The sequence below is a fragment of the Seriola aureovittata genome, chromosome 2 (assembly GCF_021018895.1).
Source record: "Seriola aureovittata isolate HTS-2021-v1 ecotype China chromosome 2, ASM2101889v1, whole genome shotgun sequence".
Lineage (NCBI taxonomy): Eukaryota > Metazoa > Chordata > Actinopteri > Carangiformes > Carangidae > Seriola > Seriola aureovittata.
This window is the reverse complement of record NC_079365.1, coordinates 2,550,187-2,570,132: the sequence shown is the minus strand read 5'-3', so window position 1 is coordinate 2,570,132 and position 19,946 is coordinate 2,550,187. Positions and strand designations below refer to the sequence as shown.

At 40.6% G+C, this 19,946-nt stretch overlaps 1 protein-coding gene across 1 annotated transcript; it reads left to right on the top strand.

Annotated features, from left to right (window-relative positions):
* Positions 1 to 15,155: 15,155 nt before the first annotated feature.
* LOC130185041 (transcriptional repressor scratch 2-like) lies at positions 15,156 to 18,578 on the top strand. The gene is made up of 2 exons (XM_056401249.1): positions 15,156 to 15,742; positions 17,323 to 18,578. Exons 1-2 carry the CDS (start codon positions 15,586 to 15,588, stop codon positions 18,132 to 18,134), a joined length of 969 nt encoding a protein of 322 aa, XP_056257224.1. The 5' UTR covers positions 15,156 to 15,585; the 3' UTR covers positions 18,135 to 18,578.
* Positions 18,579 to 19,946: the final 1,368 nt, after the last annotated feature.

The window sequence follows — 19,946 nt, the reverse complement described above, 5'->3', positions numbered from 1 at the left end:
GATGACCCAAAAGATGAAGTATCTCCTTATTTGTGAAACCTCTGTTATAGGAGAACTTCACAGGATACTCCATGTTCCTCATTTTAAAGCTTCTGATATTTCCCTCTGAAACAACACAGAACCTAAAATTACCAGTTTTTTCATGTAAAATTACGACTTTATTATTGTAATTAATTACTTTCAATGATTTATCATTTATGTCATTTATAAAGTAAAAAAGCCAAACCTTTGAATATCTTGTTTTTTACAGACTATTGGTCAGACAAAAGCAGATGTTTATTTCCATCAAAAATGTATATTCTTCATGTTCCCTTTGGGCTTGAAAAGTGGCAGGTAACAGCTTGTACTTGATTCCACTGGTGTCCAACCCACTGTACACTACATGCCTTTAATTTCATTTTCCATTTGCACTTATATACAATAAATAGACAAGGCCTCAATCACTCTAATTGTATCTGCTGTGATGAACGAGCTCTCCATCAGCCCAACTGTATCACAGAGTGAAAGAGAAGACGACATGGTGTCGCACTCATTCAGCAGAATTGTATGTGAACAGCTGCCTTGGGTCCATCTACTAACAAATAGATTAAAAAAAGCTGAGCCACTGATGGCTCCTTCCTGTCACCTGGTTTTATCTAAATCACATTACAATTTATTTATGATCAGATATACTCAGTGAGGAATGTGTGTGAAAATTGTCATTCCTGTCTTAATCATGACATGATTATTTGTAACCATAAAATACAGAACAAGTGATTACCCTGACCTTTTATAGAAAGGAGTTGAAAAAATATGTCATGCGCCGATAATATATTGTATGTCTCAACTTGTTCCACTTGGTCTATTTTTGGCAGACATTGGAACCTGATGTGGTCTTCTGCTCTTGAAGAGTGGTTATCTGAGTTACCGCAACCTTGATAAGGAAAGGAGCTTCATTGTTTCCTCTTTCCTATTTCTTTCTCCTTTAGCATGGTGAACACTGGACCTTAAGTACGAAAAGAAAAGGAGTAATGCCGCCCCACAATTCTTTGCCACAGCAATATTTAAAGCGATGCGCCATTTAGTAATTTCACCACAGCAGAACCACCAATATCTTGCTCCTTTAGAATAACAACCTGTTTACACACACAGGAGGCTATACATACATTTGGATCTTCTTCCTACAGAATCATTTATTTTCCCCTCAAGATAACAACCTCTTCACACATACAGCATACATATACAGTATATGGATCTTGTTCCATACATTATCTATACTGCACCTGCTCATCCTCTCCAGGGTTGTAGGGGGCTGGAGCACACACCAGAGGAAGGGTACACCATCAGCATCACTGGCCCAAAAGATCATGTTCCCACTGGATAAAAACTACAGTAATATCTTGATTCCACAAGTTAGCACTACATTAAAAACAACATATTGTAGGACTTTGGTGGCACCGTAAAAATGACCAGTGTTATGTGTTGACTGAGTTCTAATGCCTCTGTGCCGACATGTTGTTTTTGCGTTGTCTGTCCCATTCGCGTGGACATGATATCTTAGTAATGCCTTAAGGGAACTTCTTCAAATTTGGTACAAATGTCCACTGGGAATCCACTCAAGGATGAAGTGATTAAATTTGGTGGTCAAAGGTCAAAGGTCAAGGCCACAGTGATGAAACACAAAGCACTTTTTAGCCATAACTCAAGACATAGAGCCATTAAGTCAAAATTTCACACATACAACTGCGAGGAAGTTCTGTTTTCTCCTTATTTCTCTGGATGGTTGAGGCAAGTTTTCAGCGTTCAACAGCTCAATTATGAATTAGAGGGAAGCTCATACTGAAATGGTAGGGACCAGTTTTCCCACCAGATCACAGTGCAACTGAAGCTCATGTTTTCCTCTGCCTTCTACAAGATCATATCTGTTCTGCAGAAGCTTTCAGGCTAATTTATGGAGTCATCTCAGTGAAGCAGAAGTTAAATGACACTATATAAGAGGATCTGAGAGACGATTTATTTCCTTTTAGGCTGTGATCTTTACACTTTAAACTTAGTTTTTTGCTGCTTTTAATGATTGGACAAAAAAGTGCTCTCAGATCAGATCAGATGAATCCAAGGGCATAGGTTTACAAGTGGACAATATTTCGGGAGGACACAATTGTCCCTACCAATATTTGAGTGAACTTGTTTGCACTATGTTTGGAGTGAAATCATATATAAATATAGTCATATATAGTATCTTTTTTTTTTTTTTTTTTAACTGATAATCAATCAAATTAATTAATTCTAAAATGGGTTACTTTTGCTCTGATGCAGCTGCCTGTCTCTGGTCTGTAGTTGCCACTTTGTCAGTCACTGAACTAGTAATAAACATCACAATCCTCCACACTGAGGTTACAACAACACTACACTCTGATGAACATGTTCATCTGTTGGTCCTAGACACACAGAAAGAGAGAGAGAGAGAGAGAGAGAGACTAGCTAGAGCTAACTGCTAAGCTAAAGTACTGAAAGGAGCAGAGAGCTCTGGGTGCTGGAGCAGAACTAGTGTAAGTTTAAATGTACAGCAGGTAGTTCGACTCTGTGATGAAGAAAACAGAGACATTAACTGTGTTCAGACAGAGCAGCAATAAACTCTCGCAGTAACAGAAACTGACTGGAGAGGATGTCAGCTCGTCACCATGTGAACGGTCACTAACTGCTGTTACTGACATTTTACTACAGTGGAAGTAAAATGACTGCGTTAAAGTAAGCAAGTGAATAAGTCAGTTAAAATGTCTCTGAGTAAAGATTTTAAAAGGGGGAAGCGGAGGGATAAAACATGTTCTATGGTGATAATTATAATAAATGATAAAACAGGTTGCCAGGTGAATCAGTTCACAGGTGAGAACTGCACTGAAATCAACCAATTATTGCCAGTCAGGCACTTTGCAGTCTGTGCATATAAAATGATAGTTACTCATATACACTCAGTTGTCAGTTTATTAGGAACAATATTGAATGTAACCATGATCAACCTATTCTGCTGTTAACTTGTAAGTTATTATAACACATGATCATTTCCTAAAGTTTTAGTCTTTGATCTTTTACTGCAGTTTTATTTAAATATAGATACATTTCTGAATGTAAATTCAGATCATATGTTAATAAACCATTTGGTTGACAACATTAAAAAGTCTTCTATGTTTTGGAGGGGTGACAGTTTTTTTTGCGTCCCTACCAATGTTGAGACCAAACCTTCATCCTTGGATGAATCAGATGAATGCCAAAAATGTCAAATTAGCTGAAGGCTACTTGTATGTTTTGCTTTGCACATCTTTTGCTTTCAGCTTGCTTGAGTTTCAATCCTGCAGTCAGACCCGGATTATCAAGAGAAAATCTGCGTTAACACAGAGTCTCTCAAATGAACTGCTCTGGTCTGATTGCACTGCATTTGTTACACTCACATGTAAAACATTTGAGTGAGTGCAGACCTGTTATGAGGAGGTGTCAGATGGTCTCTGACACACACACTCCCACATCCATTCTCCTGCGCGACCCGTTGTGTGTTCAGGCCTCAGCAGAGCAGTGTCGTGGAGCCCATCTGCTCGTGGGGTCAATACCACCTTCTTCTCACACACACACACACACACACACACACACACACACACACACACACACACACGCACACACACACACACACACACACACGCACACATGCACACACACAAATGCAGAGTGTCTCATTTAGCTAAGTGAGACAGGCTTTTGCTCTGTTGATGTGCAGTTTTTATGGTGAGGACATGGTTTTAATTCTCAGAGTAAAAAGCTGAAATGAAAAATGTTGCTTATGAAATTAAACTGACATTTATTATTTATTATTTATATCCGGAGACTGACTCAACATGGCCACAGATAATGTGTAATTTTGCCTCTTTTAAGTCCCTCATTTGTTGTTGAATGTAATGATAATAATAATAATAATAATAATAATGTGTATATATATATATATATATATATATATGTATGTGTGTGTGTGTGATTGTGTATGTGTGTGTGTGAGTGTGTGTGTGTTTACAGTATATACTGTGGCTTACATCTTGATATTTCAGTAAGCAGCCATGACTGTGCAGAGCAACCCCAGCAACAAGTGGAACTTACATCTGTAAAAGTCAGTGGAGTGACAGCCTGCAAACCCGGTCTGACCACCTGAGCTGACGCCGTGTGCTGCTTTAACTGTTTCCTCTCCTCAACAACAAAACTGCTGAGTGAGTACGAAAACTGATTTCAACTTTAATCAAATCCACATGTATAATGGGAACAGATTAGTTACCACAACCAGTTTAAGAGAGAGGACGACACAACAGGAGGAACTGTATCACTGAGCTGAGCTGGAGCCCATGACTTAATCTAGTTTGACAAGTAAAGTGAAGTGTTACCAGATTTTATAAATGAATAAATCCCGCCTGAGTAGAACAGTTTCTTAAAGAAATAGAAACTGGAAATGAGGTTAAGAAACAATCCAAACAAAGGTTAGCATCAATCTCAGCTCCAGCTCTTCCCTGAGTCTCTGTCTCTACAGCGTCGCTCAAACTCTGACTTTAAATGTCAAACTGATTTATTCATTGTATTTAACGGTTAGAATCACCAGGTCTGTTTCCAAACCGGGAGGAGCTTATGGTAATGGTGGTGAAGACAACAACTCCCATGATCCCACGCTATTTCATGATGTAGCCCAACGCTGTCTTTTATTATTGTTTAGATTGAGAGACACCTAGAGGCCGAAGTTACAGACTGTGTGTTTGCTCTTGAAGCACGAGACATCACACGTTTATTTTTTCAATATTTTACCAAAAGCACAATATTAACCAAGCGTTAACCAATGTCTTTTAGTAGTCCAGACATCATGCATGAGGCACAGGATGGGAATCCTGGTCTGCAGTGTCAAAGCCCTGCATGTTGTACAGGCATCACCTCCCTATACTTCTGTGTGGTAGAAGAATGTCATTTCTCCTGAGCTGGAAAAATGTTGCCATTGAAAATAATTCTGTCAGCAGTTATCCCTCCTCTAAAAGGCAGCTGACAGGATCATTTAGTAATATATGATATATTTTTAGGCAACAGGGTCGCCCCTTGATGCTTGCCAGAAACTATTAGCATGTGCCATGTCACATTCCCACGTCCTCTGCTGGAGGAAACACTCAGCACATTTCACTCAGCGTGAAAAGTCAGGATTTTGTTTTGTGCTTAAAACTCTGTGTTTGTTGTTATTAATAACCTTCCACTGCTTAGCTAAATGAGCAGTGAGTGTTTGAATGGATGGGGTCATTGGGGCAGTAAATTCCCCTCCCAGTGTGTGTCTGCAGCCTCCTGTGGCCTGGTCTGGTCTGGCCTGGCCCTACGTGGCTCAGCAGTGTGGATGGTTATAGGGTGACGGAATGCCCCCCCCCTCCTCCGTTATCCAGCCCTATAACCCATAACCCCCTTCCTCACACATAGACACGCACTCACGCTCACAGCCCTAATGAAACCCCAGCAGATGGTCAGGAGACAAAAGGTGTTTGGGAGGGAAAAGGCCTCCACCTCTCCCAACACCCCCTCACTTTTTCTAGCAAGCCCCGCAACAGTCTGTTGCTTAAGTGTTACAGCTGGACCCCCCCCCACCCCCCACCCCTAGAACATGCAAACACTTCCTTGTGCATGCTTCTCAATTACGACAAATTGACTGCGTTTACTCTGTCCCTTGTTCATGCAGATGTGGTGATTTAGCTTCGATTCCTCACTCCTAGCGAGACGAGCTCCTTTAATGCGGAGACATTAGCCTAAATGATTCCTTGTGTCCTTTATCAGACGAGAGCTCCCGTTTGGAGCACTGCTGCAGATAATTCTCCTTTTGACAGCGCAATTGAACTGGCCAGTGCTAAAGAGCTATTTGGCGAAGAGCCATTTAGTGTAAGTGCTCTCAAGGCCGGTGAATGACACTTGTAGAGAATGTCACCCCCACTGACACCATCAGTTGATTGTGTATTGAACAGAAACGGAGGAGCAGTGTAGGCCCCAGGCCAGAAATATGCAGCATTATTGGCAGAGCAAAGTCCAAGGCGAGTGTCTGGGGAAAGGGAATCCAGGAGGGCGGTGTGGAGGTCTCTGTCAATACCAGGAGCCAAGGACACCAGAACAGAAACTGAGAGGCCATAAACTGGCTTATTTCTCTAATGTGTGCTGCATGATCATGTTTTACAGGCTGCAGCTGAGTGCACACACTTTCTATAGAAATCTTCCCAACATGCCAAGACAATGTCCTTGCACAGATTGAGCTCCTGTAAATGGGCACAGGATGAGGAACATGACAAAAGATTGATCCGTTCACCCAAATTACAAAAACACATTTTCTCACTTCTTTCTGGGTTTTGATTATGTGTTTTCCCAACAGCTGCCTGGGAAAGAGCAGTGACATCAGAACCTGTTGCTGATCTATTTCCTGTTCTATATCATGTATTGTTTTAGTTTCTTTGATGGCTTTATTTACTGTTTACTTTTTTCATGTGTCAGCACAGGACAGTCCACATTCTGTGCAAAAATATATATGAAGCTGAATCTGGAGCAAATCACAGTTTGCAAATTCACAGAATTAAAAATACAGACCCAGGATAGTTTATTCCCTCTGCCTTGTCTTTATGCTAAGCTAAGATAACCATGCCTCGCCTCCAGCTCCAGCATGTACAGACATGGGAAGTATTTATCTTCTCATCTCAACAAAAGCAGAATATTTACCCAAATGTTTCTCATACACAAATATTATATATATGAATATAATATAATATAATATAATATCATATCATATCACACTGGAGGTCATGAGATATTGAGATATTGCTTTTACACATTTTTTTACACTATTTCTGGAAATATTTTCATCTTTGCAAAGTTTGTTACAATCTAAGATGATAACGACCATTAACGTAACGCTAATTAATGATTAATAGAACATCTGCGAAGCGGAGTGATACATGTAGATAAAAGTCCCAGTTCTGTTGTACTCATTATCAGCACTCATGGTATGACTCTCGTCCAATCAAATGACTTAATCGGAACTAACTGTTGTATACGATATAATATAATATAATATAATATGATATAATATATGTTCATGTATGCTATGTATGCTTATATTGTAGACATGTTACATAAATATATATTCATCTCAATATATCAATATATGTTGATATTATATATGTAAATATGAAAGATAGACATATATATTCATAATTATTAAGAAATGAATAAGAGAATCATATATAAACATAGCATTTTAAAAGGTGTGTTGTTTTCATAAACATTTGGGTATGTCATATATGTTATAAACTTCCACTTCATATAGCCAGAGGATGTATATATGTGATGGTAATATATCCCCTGATAGGTGACATATATGGCAACATCACTCTCGATATAGGGGCATGTATGTCATATATTACATTTCTGTATGGGTTTCCTTTAAAGAGGACTTGTAAGCAGACTAATAATGTTTATATAATTTAGAATATTTATATTAAACAGAGTGTTTCACTGTCTATCTGCCATCAGGCATGTCATCATCCTCTGCATCCTCTTGGTTTCTCTGCTTTTTCCATTTCAAACAGCATCTGTAGCTCACACCCGGCTGCTCCCCCGAGACTCTGACATCTACCAGAGCAGAGACCGGTGACACGTGTGATTGAGGACCCACACAATGGAAAAGAGAGAGATGGATAGATCCCTTTTATCAGGTTTGAGGTCTGACTAGATTAAATTGCAGTTGTACAACGCCTCCTCCCCCCTTTTTTGGCGTCCCCGTTGGCCTCCTTGGCATCCCCACTCCGTCCCCTGTCAGTCACCTCACCTGACAGCTGGGAGTTCTTTCCTCATCTCCTCCGCTGACCTCATATCTCACCTCTCCACTCGGGGTGACACGGTGTGGATGTGGCTGATTGTGCAAGACTTTAACCAGTCACTTTTAAATTGACTTGAGGTGTTTTGTTATTTGCCTCTGCAAAAAAGTGTGAGAGGCAAATCTCAGTGGAGCATTCCTAACACCGTTTGCACAAAGCTGGTTGATTAAAAAAAGTATGAAATCTGTTGGAACATAAATCACAAGTCGCTCTCTGCAGCTAACCACAATAAAGCCCTTGAAAAAACATGCAGAGTGAAGAGGGGAAATTCTCCTTTTTCTCACTCACTAAGTGCTGATAAAAAGAAAAGAGACAATCACTCTCATTCAGTGGTGTGCAGCTGCCTCATTGTCAGATGGCCGAGTGGAGATTTTTGTGGAGGTGCTGAAAAGACGCCTCAGTGAAAAGGACCTGCGTTTGTTTTTCAGATGGCTCTCTAATGACTGGATGTGATTAACACAAATTATCTCACTTATCACTCCTCAACATCCTTTAGGCTACATCCACACTAATATGTTTTCTTTTTAAAAGGAAAATCTTCTCGGCCCAGAGTGTGTTTTAGCTCTGTATCAGAAATAATCTCCGTACACTCTAAAACACCTGAAAACGCACGTCACATCAGCATTCACTGGGCGTGTGCCGGTGGAACAGGAAGCAGATCGTTGATTCTGCAGGTCTTTAGTTGCAGAAAATACTACGAATGAGGAACAGCAAAGACAGTTGTAACTTTATAAAATGTAAAATTTAACTAAACATGAACTGCTAGCTGCTATTCGTTATCCATGCTGTTTTCACCACTGGTGGTTGAGGCTGATGAGAGCCAATCAGGGAACACAACCTCCAGAGTTCTCAAACTGAAACAGGGTCAGCAGTGTTTCCAAAAGTCTCTGGAGCTGCAGTAGTGGATGTAGCCTTGGATAGACAGTTTGGTTGCATTATTATTATTAACACTACTTAACATGCATTTGATCAGAATACACTAAAAACCGAAAGAGCAGATTTCTCTAGCAGAAATATTCAGTTTGTGGTTGTTTCGTTTCTCTTCTTGACCTTAAAACAGTCGTTACTACAAAAATATGTCAGTTTATGACAAAATATCCTTTGTTTTGTTTTCCATGTTAGTTTGTTAGTAAGTTTGGTCATTGATGATGAGTTGTTTTCAGACACTGTACTAAACTCTGTACTACTTGCTTGCACCACTTTAACTCAGCACTGTACTCAGTAGTGAAAACGCTGACAGTAAGTTCAGTGGGATACAAACATGAGAGGTCAGACAATCATACAGGTTTTTAACCAAACCAGGTGATCAAACACCCGGACATTATAGGCTGTGGTCGAAAAGTCTTTTTTTCTTATGAAGGTTCCAATCTTAGTGAAATGAGCTGAAGTATCTGAGCAGCAGCCATGATCACAGCTGATCCAGTTCTCTAAATGATGAGGAGAGGAGCTTCAGTGCTTCCTATCTTATCTCCTTCAGCATAGGAAACACTGGACCTTCCCTTCTGAGAGGAAAGGAGAAATGCTGTCCCACAATTCCTTGCTGCAGCAATATTTAAAGTGACGCACCGTTGTGATTTCACCACAGCAGAGCCACATTAATGTAGAAACAACAGAGCAGCTGTTTTATGTTTGTGACACAATCCAGAACTGATGGAAATCCCTGTCTGATCGACTGAAGCCCAAATCCATAAATACAGATTTATTCTCTTTCAGATCTGTTTAGTTCGGAGTCAGTAACAATATCATATCATAACAAAATACTACATACATAAATGTTGTTTCACTAATTCCCCTATTGTGTGAAGCACTAACAAATGAATTTTCTGTACTTAACAATTGTATAAAAATGTCCAAAATGCCTGTGCTCCAGGAAACTCAACTTATGTCTGAATATAATTTATCCTGTCTTGCTCAGTTCCTTATTTCTGTTTCATTATTATTTTAATGGCTTAAATTTCTCTATTTGTATTTTTACATTTCAATCCTGTTTACTTTGTGTTTGTGGTGGTGGTGGTGGTGGTGGGGGGGTGTAAATAAAGTTTGTTGAAAAAAAAAGAAAGCCTAGCGTAAGTGCAGTCGAATTCTTTTCCTAAGTCCTTATGAATTCTCCCTCACATTTTCCTTGACCTCACAACATTTTCCATCAAGGTTGAGGAGAAGTAGTTAGGAAAGGAGATTATTTGGACTTTTTGACTGCAGCCCCAGTGTCCTACAAGGGATGTCTGCTGGCACCCAGAGGGGTCTGATTTTTCCAATATTCATTAGAATGTTTTATTGCAGGTATAATAATTTTTTACACAATTATACATTTTTATTCATCTAGCTATAATAGTTTTGGTTATATCTTGCCACCTGAGTCATACCAAGGAATAAACTAATTCTTTGAAAAAAATAAAAAGAGAAAGAAATAGAAATATGTCTCCTCTAAATGAAGTGTTCGATTGCCTCATCCTGGAAAAACACTCATATGGGCCAATGTCTCAGAGAAACAATAACCTAGTACATGGAAATGTGAAAACTTTGATATAGTTTGGGGCCCCTTTAATTAACTATTAATAAATGTTTATGTGTTGTGTATGATCGATTCGCTCTTTGCTCTCTGCCAGACACGGCACATACAGCTAAAAGTTTAAAATATCTTATTTCTTAATGTTGCTCCTGGCATTTTTTTGATTGATTGTCTTGACTTTGCCTCGGTTATATATACTGTAAATGTAGGTAAGATATGTCTTGTCTTTTAACTAAACAAAAAACAAATATATATATAATGATTTCATAATACTTTCTTATTTCATATTCAACTGTATTCATCTGCTGTTCTGTGTCATGCCATGAACACCACCTGCCAGTTTATATCTTTACATGCACACTAGTCCCAGTAATGTGTTATCCTGACCATCCTTATCTAGAACATACCCAGATTATTCATATGGCCGTATGATTTTAATATCAACAGGCTACTGTTCATGTGTCTGATGCCTCCACATTACAGACAGTCTCTTAGTTTTGAACTGAGGAGCAGGTCTTATTGATTTCAGACATTCAGTTATGGCTGTCCTGACTATGTTTGAACTTTCTGGGTTCTGAGGTAATTTTGAGCTTTTTTAATGAACTAAAATCAGCTGAATCTTTTAATGTAGGGCAATGTTTCCAAGGACAAATCAAGCTGGAGGTCTGGTTTATTTTTCTGTAACCCTGCATATGGGAGTCAACTGGCTCTGAGATTCAGCATGGTTAGCCAAAAGGAATATTTTAAGGGAATGGAAATCTTCATCATCTCTGGACTGTTTGTGTGTTATAGGTCAGGGTGTCTAACTAATGCATCTACGCAGGTCTGTGTGCTAGGAAACACTGAGTAACCCCACACTTGTCCCGACTCTCTACAACCTATGGACTTATGGTTTCTCTGTTAATTTACTGTATATATTTTGGGGGTTCAGGGTCTTTGTTTTTGCATTTGTATATTTTTCTACTAATTACTATGTTATAATTGTTTCTCCTTTTTTGCTGAACTGTGTCTTGCAGAGCCATCTGTGAGCGTGCTGTCGAGGCTGAATTAAGTTGCAGCTGCCAACCAGAGTTTGACCTCATGACCCTGCAGGCACACAGAGGTCAGTCTGTCACAGCCGATGGACTGAAAGTCACTAGGGGGTGCCTTTTTATCCAGTTGAAGGTTATATGGTTATTTGGAGGGCTGGGGTCTTCAGAGACACAGAGAACTGCCAGACAGGGTGGAAGTGAAAAATCTAAATATTAAACCTGCAGGTTGATATCACATAAGGAAGCAGTGAAGTGTGCAAATGAATGTTTTATGTGTGAGTATAATGTAGTTCATCTCTCACAATGTGGCATTTATCTATCATTTTTCATTTATCTATAAATTAAACTTACATAATCAGATTTTCAAACGATCAACAAACAATACTTGACCGTGATGTGATTAACTGTCAGGAGGTCAGTAGATGTGATACACAATTTGGTGATAGCTATGTGTTTTTATGGATTCATTTCTTTTCCAGTAATTTCTTTTGTGTGTCTTGTTTTCTTTTTTTTTTCAAAAAGCTATCACATCCATAGGTAATGCAAATGGATAAGCAAACAGTGTGAAAAGAAAAAATTCTTTATGGAGCATCGTTCAGGCACAAGGCAATTTAAAGTGCTTTACAGAGGCATTTAAATACATAAAGCAAGATGGTAGACATTAAAATGGCATTTAAAAACAATAAAAACAAAATTGAACAAATAAAAATATTTGAATACATATGATCAGGTAGGAAACTTAGGACACCATTTTAAAAGAGGTGGTGTAGTGATAAGAGACATTAACAACAAGCAAAGATTAAAAAGATGTTCTGTATGTGATTTATTGCTGAGCTGCAGTAAACAGTGATGTTTTAAGTCCTGATTAAAAAGAGAGAGTTTCAGCAGATCTCAGGTGTTCAGGAAGTTTGTTCCACAGGTGAGGAGCAGAGGAACTAAAAGCTGCTTCACCTTGTTTGGTTCTGATTCTGGGAACAGTGAGTGAACCTGTCCCAGATCACCTGAGGGGTCTGGATGCTTCGTATCTGCAAGTAGATCAGAGATGTGTTTGGGCCCAAGACCATTTAATGCATTACAGACCAGTAGTAGGATTTTAGCAGGATGTGCTGCAGCTGTCTAGTTGATTTCTTTTCTTTTTTACTAAGGCCTGTGAAGACAAATTGACAATAGTCAATTTTTTCTCTATCCTGTTTAGACATAAATCTAATGTTTTTTAGATGGTAATTGGTTGATTTTGTAATTGTCTTGCTGTCTGAGTCTCTAACTACACCAAGATTTCTGGCTTGATTTGTAGATTTTAGTGTCATGGATTCAAGATGAGCACTTACTTTTCATCTTTCTTCTTTGGGGCCAAAAACTATTATTTGGTTTTTTCTGTGTTCAGTTGTAGTAAACAACCCCACCAAGGTGAACATACAGTACATCAAGGAAAAAATAAATAAGGGAAATGTTCCTTCAATTCACTATCTAAACAAAATCAGGTTTAACATATTGCACAATTTTTTCTCCATTAATGTATGATGATGTTCACCTTTAAGTTTAAAGAGACTAGCCACTTCTTTATGGTAGGTAGGTATTGTAGAGTTTTTTTCAAGTAATACACCCATTAAATATTTGTCAATACCTTTGCTTCTGGGGAAATATAGCCTAAATATGGCTTCGAAATCTATTGGTATATGTGTGTTAAAGTTGGCCCATATTGTCTTAGGTATCTCTTTCTAGTTATTAGTATGTTTCAGCATTCCCCAAAATAATGGTTGAGGTTCGCTGTTTGGCACCAACAATTTATTTTCTGTAGGAACCAATGAAATTTGTTATTAATCACAGGGGAAATAGAGACAATGATCCATTCAAACCCTAAATTCTTCACATTACATTACATTCCTTACATTAGTATACATTACATTTTTCTTTCACTCATTCCATCTTTCAGTAAAAGTGTGAGCAAACTGTTTTTGATGTCATAAAGGAATCTGTTTAGCTGAGGACCACACCAAGACCTGATGGTACCCGCTTGCTGAAAAGTTGCAGAATTTTCCTAGCTGTCTGTCATTCTTTTTGTTTTAATAGAACAATGTCAAAGGCAAAAAGAAAGCATGCAATTGGTTGGCAGCAAGAACCAATACAACAGTCTTTATGTGCTGTGACATCACCTATAGGTTTTCTGAAGAGTGGTTTTGAAGTGGGCTACTCTGCCATTGCCATCTTGGCGGTGCCAGACTCCACCTAGCTACCGGCTAATCCAAAAATAGGCAAACAAGTCATCTGTCTGATATCTCTGGGAAAAATCCTCTAAAGGCACCAACACCACAAACACGGGCGAGAGGTTGCATTATGCATAATGTTAAAGGGGCTATTTATAAGTTTTCTCTGCCGCAAAATGTGGTGTATTGCCAGATGTGGGTGGTGGTGTTTGTTGTTTGACAAGAGCTTTGGCCATTGTTGCGTTTACAAGACATGTGGCTATAATACGTCATCTGAGCAGCAACATCTTCAGGGCAGATTGGAAGCTACAGCGAGTCGCTATCGGAGTGGCGAGATGGGCCGGGGCTAGCTTGTTTTCATGCTGACTTCAGTGGAAGAAACGACGAGACAAGAGTGAATAGTGATGTTGCATTCCACCTCTGGAGACAGCTGTTGGTGAGTAAAGGACAGAAGTTTGATGTTGAACTCACAACTTTTCTTCTAGACTGGTAAGTAAACTGGCTATGTAGCAATAGCAAAAACTTAATAGCTCTTTTAAACCTTTGTAAAATGTAACTGTGAGAGTTATATATAAATTCACCCTCCTGTACAGTTGTCATAAAGGAGGAAATTAGCTATGGGTCCAAAATTGTTTGTACCAGGCTGTAAACATGTTTACTTCTGCTGTAAAATTGGACATTTTAACATGGGAGTCTATGGGGACTTACTCCTTTGGAGCTGCTTGGATTCACCTTATTTTTGATGGAAATGTCCCCACAGTGACTGCAAAGCCATTTCACACTGGACTGTTTTCTGAACAAGCATCAGCACAAAGCAAGAATATACTTAAAAACTGAATTTCAAGGATGGACTGATAGCAACTGTCCTTGACCCTACATGTTCTATTACTTTTTTTACTGTTTATTTAGTAGGTTAGACTTTGGAACTTGGCTAATGTGTCTAGCATCTCTTGCATGCGCAGGCTGGAGCAATGTCTTTAGCTAATGTAATATTGAAGTAAGAGTCAAGAGAAACTGTGTGAAAAATGAAGCCATCTAAACAACAAGAGTAGTGGGTTGGATGCTGGTGACTTATTTTTCAGGTTGCATTTGCTTTATATTGCAGTGCTAGTTAGCATTAGCTTTGTTGTTACAAGTAGTTTTAACATTTTAATAATAAGCTGGACATATGGCTGATGATAATGAAATATGAGAGGTGGTGGTGGTGGTGTGACGAGGAAGTGGGTGTATGTTTGGGGCTGCATACACTGTCAGCTACTTCATTGAAAAACAAAGGAGGACAAGGTGTTGTGTGTAGTGTCACCCACGTGCTTCTGCACCACCATTGTCTCCTCTCCTTCCCTAAGAGAGGGGAGATAGAGGAGTGAAAGGAGGAAGAGGATATAGGAGGAGGAGGAGGAGGAGGAGGAGGTTGACTGCTGTGTGTGTGTGTGTGTGTTTGTGTGTGTGTGTCTGTATGTGTGTGTGCGTGTAGGGAGAAGCACAGACGGCTCGTGGTAATTTGATGTGTGTCCCTGGGGATGTTTGATGGATTAATGCTAAGCAGCTCCCTCTTCCAAAGCACCACCTGATCTTTGGGGCTCGTGCCCCACATATAAAAGGCTGCAGTAGTGCTGAGCTCAGCTAGTCCAGCCATCTCTCTCTCTCTCCCCCCCTCTCTCTCTCTCTCTCTCTCTCTCTCTTTCTCTCTCTGCCTCTGTCTCTCCCATGTCACTTTCTGTCTTCCTCTCCATCCTCCCTGTCCTCTGATTTCTCTGTCTCTCTCTGTTTTCACTACATTTTCTCTTTCTCTTTCCCTCTGGCTTTAAACCATTTCCATTTTTGCAATCCTCCGTTGTTTGGCCTGTCCTGCCTGGAAGCTCAGTGTATTTCTGCTCTTTTTTTTTTTTTAGCATCTGTCTGTTCACATTTTTTATGAGGTTGTAGCATCAGTTTTACAGGTGAAAAAAAAAATGCCACGCTCCTTCTTGGTGAAACAGCCGAAGGTTCACGATGTCTCATCCTCCACCTACTACCATCAACACCAGCACCACTGGGACAACGCTTACACTGTGACACATGCCATCACTGAGTCAGCCACCAACTTGGCGGTGCGTTTGAGTGAAAATGGTGAGTTGACATCTCTCTGAGTTGTGTTTCCCACTTTGCTGTGTGTATTTCTGCTGTAGTATAGATTGATGTCTCTGTTTGCAGATGCTCCACATGCTGTATCTCACAGAAATGGAGCAACAAAAAACTAAAATAACAGCTAGGGATTCGTGCAGTGTGTTTATGTTGTTGTCTTTCCGACCTAAATGCTCTCCAAAAACCCCCAAAACCCCAAAACCCCCACAGGCAGCACCTGTCCCCCTTCCGTCTGTCTCAGGACTTTTGTTTTCTAACTCAGCGGATGCTAAATAGTATTCAGGTCACGCCGGCTCAATCAGCTTAATACTCAAACCAGATCACACAGCAGCCTTTGGCTTTAATACCATTGTGTACATGAATGATGAGATATACGTGTGCACAAAATCTGATGCAACCTTTTGTCAGGTCACACTACAAAGAAGGAAAAAAAAAACTCTGGAGAAAGCAGATAGCCGCTTGGGACTGTGTTGTCCTTAGATGCAGTTGCCCTTGAGTCCCTCCTCTTATCGTCTAACCCCCCCCCCCCCCCCCCCCCCCCACCCTGTTCCTATCTCCATCTCTCTCCATCTGATCCTGCAGGACGTTAGATAGCCACCAGGAGTAGGATTGCAACACAATCCATATGTGGAGCAGCAAGAGGTGATGGGACAGGGTTTTTAGAGGATGGGTATTGACTGGAAAATAGAGTGCTGCAGGTAATTCAATAAAGTGCAACATGAGCAGTACATTGGCAGACATTAGGTTTTCATCAGTGGGATTTCTACAGAGGCTGGATGTGAGAACAACCCTGCAATACAAACAATATGGTGTGTGTGTGTGTTTATGTTTGTGTGTGTGTGTTTAGCTTTGAGAAACACCCAAAGAAATGTGTGCTTTGAGCAGATTCACCCACCCACCAGCAGCATCACAGATCTTCTGCTTGAGTTGAATCATTTGTTCCCCAGATTTAGGATGCCAGCTGTCTGCTTCCCTTTGTGTTCCAATGTGTGTGTGTGTGTGCGTGTGTTCTTGTGGTGGGAGGGAGGGAGGGAGGGGGGGTAACCCCCCCCCCCCCCACACACACACACACACACACACACACACCCTCCTTGGCCCTCCCTTTCCTTTTTGCTAAATCGCAGCCCACACCTGTCACTCAATCTCCCCATTACCATACTCATGAACACTCTCACAAACACCACAGATGGGGAATGATCTGATTAAAATAATTTAGTGATTGAGGGGATTTCACTGCTGAGACACTCTCAGCTGCTGCTGCAGGCCCATGGTCTGATTGGGAGCCGAGCTATTGCTCTGTGACTGTTTTATCAATGTCAGCACATTGTGTTTGACTTATATTTACCCACGATGACCTTCCAAATATTTGTATGAGAGCACTTGTTGGAGGTATTGATCGAGGCACAACTGTGCACCAAAGACTCATGATTTCATTCCAAAGCTCTCACAAATAGCTTCATGTATAGGTTTCATATTGATTAGAGGGTTAGGTAAGACGACACCTCTCATCAGAGGTCATTGAGATCTTTTCCATCTCTTCATTACATGTTTTCATTCTTTTACAGGTTACATCCAGGATTACATCATCCCCTCAGTGTTGCAGAGCACAAAAGAGCCAGGCTGTGGGCAGACTGGCCTCTTCTCAGGGGCCCTGTACTCCCCAGGTGGCAGCAGTGGGGGAGAGTTCTCAGACCATGACATGGAGCGTCCAGACAGCCCAGTCTCCACCGCCACAGTTGAGTCAGACAGTAGCGGCCCTGAGTTGGAGGAGTGCCCCATCAATGACTTCCTCATCTCTGACGGCCGCTCCCGCTGGAGACCCAGCCAGCGATGTCCACGCAAAGGAAACAGCCAATCAGACAGCAGCAAGGGCGGCGGCCTGGGAGACTGCAGCCCCGTCAAAGGGAAAACCAAAGGGCGCCACATGTGTTGTGACTGTGGCAAGTCTTATGCAACGTCCTCCAATCTGAGCAGACACAAGCAGACTCACCGCAGCCTGGACAGCCAGCAGGCTAGGAAGTGTCCCACCTGCCACAAGGTGTACGTGTCCATGCCGGCGCTGGCCATGCACATGCTGACGCATGACCTGAAGCACAAGTGCACGGTGTGCGATAAAGCCTTCAGTCGGCCCTGGCTCCTGCAGGGCCACATGAGGTCCCACACCGGAGAAAAACCCTTTGCCTGTGCACACTGTGGCAAAGCCTTCGCTGATCGCTCCAACCTGCGCGCCCACATGCAGACTCACTCAGCCTTCAAGCACTATTCCTGCAAACGCTGCCACAAAAGCTTTGCACTCAAGTCCTACCTGAACAAGCACTACGAGTCGGCCTGCTTCAAAGGGCACCCAGGAGAGGACGACTGCAGCTCTGAAGACTGATTTCAAATATTTGTATTCTTCATTTCTATTCATACATTTTTAATAGTTCTAACAAAGTCAGAGAAAAGCTTCCCACTTCTCAGGCTTATCACATGCATGCACCATAATCCTGCCTTTTGATATAAGCAGTAACCTCACTTTAAATAATTCAGGAATTATGTATGCATTGCAATAATTTACATGTCAGTATTATTTTATATACCGACTAGCTCTTAATTTACCTAAAATGTTTTTTATTTGTTAAATAATTTATTGGGATATTTATTAATTTATTAAATTATTTATCTGCCAGTTTTGAAGATGATCAATTTATCATTGGTTGATGTATTTGTGAATTTAACATGGTTTTTATTAGAAACCATGAATTGGATTTGTTGAGAACAAAACCCAAAAATTATTCTGACACACTATATTTCTCTGTCTGATCAATTTGGTGATGACAATAAAAATGATGAAAATGAATAATCACTGAAACTCATGTCTGAATAATATGTGAAGATGAAACACACTTGAATGTTGAAATATTCAACCAGTTACAAAAAATAAAACAATTCACTACATTTTTGTTTACAATAATAATAATGGTGCTGGCGCTTTTTCAAAAATTTCAAACTGATAAAATTCAAATACTAACTATTTTAAACATCTTTGTAAAATTAACATTGTTCCATTTATTCACCAATTTTCATCACAAAGTGACAAGCTAATGTCGATTTAAAGCACTCACATTTTAAACTAGGGCTGTCATTTTTTTTTACTTGAAATTCAAAAACTGTAATGAAGACCAATGATGTAATTTTTGAAATCAAAACTCCTCTATGTGGTAGATTACCTTGTGGTCCAGCAGAGGGCATCCTTAAAACTCATTATCAGCTTGACCTATTGCAACTTGTTGATCTCTCAGTGGAGTGAGCTAATCAATAAACATGGAGGAGGACATTAGTGAGCAAACTTGTGCTTCCTGGATAATCAAAGTCCAAAGCTTGTAAGAAGCGTTGTGTGTGCACTGTCACTCTGAAAAGAAATAATGTGTCTCCAGCTCAGGGACTGGATCCTTCACAAGTCAAAGCATTTTTTAAAGTCGAGGAGCTGAACAGCCTTGGGGACAAAGGTTGTCCCTCTCCTCGCTGTCCAGCCCCTGAACTGTGACACAGCATGAGGGGAAAAATGGAACATCTCAATGTTTCTATCACAATGCAGTGCTTCTCCTGCCAGGCCGAGGGGATAACCGTTCAAACACCACATAACCACAAGCTGTCCTCCAAAACGCTCAAAGAGTCAGGAATGTGCACTCATAAAGAAAAATAATGTGTCAGTCAAAACAACCGCATTTAAAAACTGATCATCTACAGCAGGGTTTGTCGGCCTGCCCTCCTCCCTGACCGCCCGCCCGACATAAAGATTCCTTATGAGCAGATCCTGGTCCTTCACGGCACAATGCTGCAGTCTGACCACAGGATATGCTCTGGGTCAGGTGTCATGAGAACTGGGCTGCTGGTCCAGACCAGACAGGGCTGAGCCCGGGGGCCACTGACCCCTCATGAGAAATGCAAGTATGTGTCTCAGTAGACCACAGACTGGATATGGCTATTTTCAGACACAATAGCCGCCATTGAAAACACACATTCATGCCTGTACATTTCTATGCATGTGGCCATACACACAGCATAGGGAAAACAGGCTCAGTTTAGCCTGTAACCGCTGGGAACACGTCAACGAAAAGATCAACTCCTGTCCATGTGGTGTAGTGCTGTAGACGTGTTTCGTTATCAGGGATATCAAACATCCTTAAAGCTCTAGTAATCAATATTT